The sequence below is a fragment of the Papaver somniferum genome, unplaced genomic scaffold, assembly GCF_003573695.1.
Source record: "Papaver somniferum cultivar HN1 unplaced genomic scaffold, ASM357369v1 unplaced-scaffold_76, whole genome shotgun sequence".
Taxonomy (NCBI): domain Eukaryota; kingdom Viridiplantae; phylum Streptophyta; class Magnoliopsida; order Ranunculales; family Papaveraceae; genus Papaver; species Papaver somniferum.
The window spans coordinates 2,573,949-2,580,814 of record NW_020650526.1 but is presented as its reverse complement, the minus strand read 5'-3'; the positions used below and the strand labels follow the sequence as shown (position 1 = coordinate 2,580,814).

The window sequence follows — 6,866 nt, the reverse complement described above, 5'->3', positions numbered from 1 at the left end:
CGTTTGTAGGGGCAGATCTACCCGCGCACGAACGCGATGGTTTGATTACATTGTTAAGGGCGAACGCTAACTTTTTCGCGTGGAGTTTTGCTGAGATGCCTGGGATAGATCTGAATGTAGCCTGCCACAGACTAAATATCGATGAGAAATTCCATTCAGTTCGTTAGAAAATCAGGAATATGGCGCAAAGCAAAAAAGATGGAGTTACTGCATAAGTCGAAAAGTTGTTGGAAGTAGGCTTTATTGGACCAGTTTAGTATCCTAGTTGGATGTCTAATGTCGTACCCGTTCCAAAGAAGAATGGTAAAACTCATGTCTGTATCGATTTTACTGATTTGAATAAAGCATGTCCGAGGGATCCGTACCCGCTACCGCGGATAAGAGATTTGGTGGATGCAACCTCAGGGTACGGGAGACTGCCATTCATGGACGGTTTTCGGGGTATAACCAAATACCTTTGTTCGAGGAAGATCAAGAGCATACTACGTTTGTGACTGACAGAGGAGCATACTGCTACACTGTAATTTCGTTCGGGCTAAAGAACGCATGGGCGACCTACCAGCATTTGGTAGACCATATGTTCAAGGATCTGAGTGGGAAGACGATGGAAGTATGTATCGACGATATGGTAGTGAAATCTGAACAAAAGGAGTCGCATTTTCTTGATCTGCAGAAGACGTTCGATATCTTGAGGCAATATCGAATGAAGCTCAATCCAGCAAAATGTTTGTTCGGGCTATCCTCGGGAAAGTTCCTTGGATACTTGATGACGCACAGCGGAATCGAGGCAAATCCGGAGCAAATCAGAGCCATCAGAGAGATGTTGTGGCGGACCAGAGAATTTTTTTCTCCCAACGGGTCGGGTTTCGAACCGCTTGGAGAACTCCGACTCTCCAATGCGCCACTAAAGTAACCGGACCTTCACTTTCTCCTGAGCAACTCGAATTCGGATTACCCAAACTACATTATAAGAAAGCATCATTAGCATTTATTTTCTAATTATGAGAGACGACCAGTTATCAACATGAGAGACGGACAATTGCCAAAAGTAATATACTTAATATGGCCAGTTGCCAAAATGGAAGATGGCCGGTTGCCAACTCCAATAATATACAACCAGTTTCCAATTCTAACAATTTATATGGCTTGTTGCCAAGGTTAAAGGATGGCCAGTTTCCAACCCACTATCGGCCAGTTGCCGGTGATCAAAATTGGCCAATTGCCAATGTTAAAGGATGGCCAGTCGCCGATGATCAAAATTGGCAAGTTGCCATTAAAGGATGGCCAGCTGCCACCACTATCGGCCAGTTGCCGATGATAAAATTGGTCGGCTGCCAATGTTAAAGGATGGTCAGTTGCCAACGCACTATCGGCCAGTTGACGATGATAAAAATTGTCCAGTTGCCAATGTTAAAGGGTGGCCAGTTGCCAACCCACTATCGGCCAGTTGCCGGTGATAAAAATTGGCCAGTTGCCAATATCAGTGTTGCAATCATCTCGGAATAGATGGTATGAACTGCAAAGCAGCAACCAACCCTTTTCAGACGATATAAACAACCTTGCGGAGTTGTGCTGGACCGCATAGCGGATGCCTATGTACCCTCTTCGTTGCTCGAAGGGATCAAGCACGACCGTAGTTCGTCGTTTTAGTTTTTAGATAGTATGAACTACCCACAGTAGCAACTATCCCTTATCAGCTATCAAGTAAACTGATTCCATTTACTATGCATATAATACATTTCGAGTAAATCGCTACTCCGAGTATCCAAAGATACATAATAAGACACAGATGCTTTTCATTTCCATATAAAAATTAATAGAAACACAAGCCAAATCCTTAACCTCTATAGAAACCCATATATGTCCGAATGTAATTGGCTTGCGTCCTTCCATACATCAAACACACGAAAAGTAAAAAATTGGAAACTATAATTTAAAGACCCATTAACATTTAGGTAGATCACAGCCACCACAAATAGGCAAATGAGGTCCACGTACTAAAAACAATTAACACACCGTAAAACATTACTCTTATTCATCTAAGCCAGTAGCCAACTTTAGTATCCATGACCAGCATTCAAAAGTTTATAAATGCACATATTTAGTAAGACATTAGGTCAGCCACCTCTCACCAAATGAAAAGATTTCTTTCTATATTTAATAATTTAGTTAAGTTACGTATATCCATATTAAGATAAAATAAGTGGAACAAGACCCAAGTAAACATTTCAATCATTTCCCAATAAATTTCAACATAGGCGGAGACACCCGATTTTAACAGCACCACTTGCCTTTATACGAAATTATAGATATAAATTGAAATGTAGGCCTACTTACATGAATCAAAATGTGTGGCCTCTGTGAAATATACTATGTACTATTTACGTACTTGTCAGTACATTTCAACCTCAAAGAAGTAAACCAGCAAGCAATTTATTCTGATAACAACAAGGCTATAACAAAAGCTAACTTCATTCTTTTGCAATTTATGGTATCATGTAATCCTGTTCAAGTTCAAGTTAAGCATGATAACTAGCTACGTAGCAAACACTAAACATCGCACTCTCTAATTTTATCCAAATGAAAGATGTAGAATCACAATGAATACAATAATTGTAAATCAAATGACCAAACACTAAAATGATCACCTGTTACAACGTACGAGCATGTTCCGGGGAATCTGCTCCACCACAACTTTTATGGTATCCTACTGATCCCCTTTTTTCATTTTAATTTAATATTGGCAAACCATATGTACTGTACATGATACCCCAAAAGATAAATCGTTACTTAGATTCCTTGAACTACATTTTAACTAATTAACCAAACATTGATGTGCATAATTTGGTACTACATAATGCTAATTTGGTGTGTATATTTGGATCTCTTCTATAGCTTTCTTGACCTGCCATTTGAGTTTAACAACAACCCATCCATCGCTACACTAACCGAATACCAAATGCGCTCCAAGCCACGACAATTCATTCACAATTATCGATATTAACAGCCCTATTCATATAAATAGGGATCGGTAGGTATTACCAAACTAAACTGTGCCTGAAATATTAGTAGCACTAGCACATGAAAGACCATAGTTTCAGCCATGCTAATTATCGTCAGTCAACTTGGTATTAAAATGTCTTTTACACAAACAAGTACCATCACAAATTAGAATTTCACCCAGATACAGTGGCATAGTAATAAGAATTTAGCAGCCCGCGCAATATTATCTCAAGTGAGATATTAGTTAGTTTATCGTAGGGGGAAATGTACCCAGTATCTCCTCCTTATGATTTCAATTTGCTTAATTTGGTTAATTTCAAAATATATAGATGTAGTACTACCCTATCTTTCCTAAAATGACAATTTCCAGTGAAGGAATCCCTGCACATGCTATCGACATCACTACCACATTAATACAGGTAGGCTTAGCACATACCCAAAAGTGGATGATTCAATATCAAAATTCTCTTTTCTTCCGAGTTCACACACAGTAAAGCCTTTATAAATGTATGGCATCCATATACCACCAATTTAGGGTTTAGACATCAAGTTTCCCAACCCAAATACCTATCTACAATGAATGACCATAATTAATTATTAATGGATCTATACAAGGATTTCATAAAGCATTACTGAGCCTTCAACCCAAACACCATTCATAAAAATCATGCTATAAATTTTAAGTTAATGTGGCCTTGAACTAGATATCCATTCCGATATGCATGAAAACACACTTAAATCTAAAGTCTAAGAACACCTCTGTTTCGGCTTCTCATTAAATCACGAGCAACTTAACTACAATAAGAGTACAAAGAAAAATAAATTCGTTTGAGTACTAACCTTGATGACGTTCAGGCATATATAAACCAGCTCTCTTCCAGCACCATTCAAGCATATCAACAAGCACTTCGTACGCAGGTATGCTCCATTTCTGACCCAAACTCCATTAAATTCGACCCAAGACATCTGGTGAGTTCTATCCAACTTTCAACTGTGTCCCTCAAGGGTCAAGCCAGATTTTGAAATGAGAAAATTCAACAGTGTGGAGATTTGAGTAAATTCTCGCAACCCATTTAAGCATAAATAATGAATTTGGCATAAAGAACCAATTGGGACAAAAGGTTCTACAATTACCACCCTAACTCATCAACTTACTCAATTTAAATTAAGAATTCTGAAATCGATGTAGATTACTACTAACCAAGAATTTGTTATCATCTGAATTGAAACGTAATCAATCGATTCTATAACGAGAACCAAAATTGGTATAACCCTAGTTTTTCCTGTTTTTCAACAACAGTTGTTCAAAGGGGAATTACAGTAGTACAAACTCAAGCATGCATCTAGTTTTATATAAAAATTCAATCATTTTATTGAGAACCACTTGCCTAATATCAAAATCTCAAGTTGCAGAACATAAATTCCTCTTCTCCATTTATAATCCAACCAGCATGCGTGACCGCCATTAGTAACTAGACGTGATTTCGCCTCCATAAAGCTTACTAACTTTTCGTGATTTCAGATTGGTTTTCCTTTAATTTTCAGTCACCAGGGGAAGAGATGAGGGAAAGAAAATATATCAAAAAAAGAAGAATAAGAATGAAAGAAAAGAAGAATGGAGATCAAGTTTTCTCTTTTCTCCTCTGAACTAAAATTGTTCATTGATATTAACGTTTCGTTGTGACACGTGCTTAGCTGCCTGGGTTACTATTATAAAGCCCAAGGGTTTGGCTAAGGCAAACTCTCTATATTTAGGCACTAGGATTTGTTATTAACAAACCACAATTATCAAGACACACTAAAGCATTAGAGTTTTAAGCATTATAAACTTCGAATTTGACTAACGGGTTTAGTTAAACCGAAGAAAAATTTTAGTCTGTCACAGATGTCATCCCCAAGAACGAAGAAGGAGGTCCAGAAACTAGCGGTACGATTAGCAACTTTAAATCATTTCCTTTAACGCTCGTCGGATCGATTCAAACCATTCTTTGATATTTTGAAGAAAGCGGTGAATTTTGGTTGGACGAATGAGTGCGAAAAAGCTTTCAATGAGATCAAACAGTATTTGTCAACTCCCCAGTTTTGGTGAGTCCAAAAACTGGACAACCTATCGGAGTTTATCTGGATTCAACGAAGGACGCGGTAAGTGCAGTGCTGTTTGTTACGGATCCATATGAAAAGCCTGTTTACTTCGTCAGTAAATCTTTGACGGGGCCGGAAACACGGTACAAAAAGATTGAAAAGATAGCACTTGCACTGTTCCATGTATCTCGTCGCCTCAAACCTTATTTCCAAGGGAGGCATATCGATGTCTACTCGGAATACCCGCTGAAGAGAATCCTGAAACGTGTTGATGATTCCATCCGACTAGCCATATGGTCAAATTTTCTGGGGGCGTATGAAATCAAGTACGAAACCAGACCTGCAGAGAAGGGACACGCCCTGGATGCATTGCTAGCATATTTTCCTGTGGACAACATAGAAACAATTACCGAAGAAGAAGATGAGATGTTGAACAAACCCACAAAGTCAACCACTAGTCAGACTGGAGGCGAGTCCGCGATGGAGGTTGATACACCTGAGCCGTTGTGGACCATATTTACTGATGGGTCATCAAATGTTGGTGGAGATGGAGTTGGAAGCGTCATCCTTACTCCCGAAGGTTCGAGGATCGAGAAAGCGACCAGATTGGGCTTTCAAGCATCAAAGAATGAAGCAGCAATTATTGGTTTAAAGGCTGTCAAACTGTTAGATGCGAGGAACGTGAAGCTGGTAACTGATTCCATGCTAGTAGTTAACCAGTTTCTGGGGATCTGCAGAGCCAAGGAAGAGAGGATGGCCTTATATTTGGATCATATGAGACAGCTGGAAAATGAATTCGACCAATTCTCTATTGTGCAACGACCACGGTTGGAAAACAGGGACACGGACGCTTTAGAGTATCTTTCTTCCGCAGTCGAAACTGATACCACCCGTTTCGTTGTAGTGGATTTCCAGGAGTTACCTAGCATCTCCGACAGCCACCTTGTTTTGGCTCTCGAACACGCTAGTGGGGGCGAGAGAGCAACTACATCAGCACAAGAAGATATTAACAACAATATGGATGTTCACAGTCCAGTGATAGATGATTCCAGCAGTCTTGCTGAAAACACTTCAGACAGGCGTCAACCTTATTATGTTCGGTATCTGACAACCAGTGAACTCCCAGAAGATGAGCATCTCGCTTCAAAAGTTATGAAGAATTCTTGGAGATATTCAATGATCGAGGGACGGCTGTACCGCAAATCTGTAGCTTTGGAGCAATTTTTGCGGTGCATATCAGCCGAAGAAGGGGAACAGATATTGGCGGAGGCTCATGAAGGAATATTTTTGGAACCATTCTGGAGGGTGCAGTCTCGCGCACTTTCCCAGGGATACTTCTGGCCATACATGTAGAAAGATGCTAAAGAATTCGCACAGAAATGCGTCACATGTCAAGAGCACGCTCCAATTCCTAAAAGGCCCACCAACGAATTGCATCCAGTTTTTAGTCCCTGACCATTCTCTATTTGGGGACTAGACATCGTCGGACCACTTCTCAAAGCTCATGGAGGCGTTAAATTCGTACTAGCCGCTACTGATTATTTCACTGAATGGGTCGAAGCAGTGGCATTGGTACATGTTACCGGATATGATGTGAAAAGGTTTATATGGGAGAATATCGTCTGCACAAGCGAGTTAGTATCAGACAATGGGAAGCAATTGAATTCTGGGGTGATCAAAGAATTATGCAAGAACCTGAATATTCGCCACAATTTCTCATCTCCTTATTATGCTCAGAGCAACGGGTAGGCGGAAGCAACCAATCGCGTTATTATGGACAA

General features: G+C 39.9%; 1 protein-coding gene across 1 annotated transcript; it reads left to right on the top strand.

The window, feature by feature from the left end:
* Window positions 1–346: 346 nt before the first annotated feature.
* LOC113344381 lies at window positions 347–6,438 on the top strand. The gene is made up of 2 exons (XM_026588367.1): window positions 347–725; window positions 5,084–6,438. Exons 1-2 carry the CDS (start codon window positions 347–349, stop codon window positions 6,436–6,438), a joined length of 1,734 nt encoding a protein of 577 aa, XP_026444152.1.
* The last annotated feature ends 428 nt before the right edge of the window (window positions 6,439–6,866 follow it).

Bases quoted from the DNA above. Each gene is read 5' to 3' on its own strand.
- LOC113344381 (XM_026588367.1), top strand. From the start codon at position 347: ATGTCCGAGGGATCCGTACCCGCTACCGCGGATAAGAGATTTGGTGGA. The intron at 726-5,083 runs GTTTGTTCGGGC...TCAACTCCCCAG, and splicing joins GAAGCTCAATCCAGCAAAAT to TTTTGGTGAGTCCAAAAACT.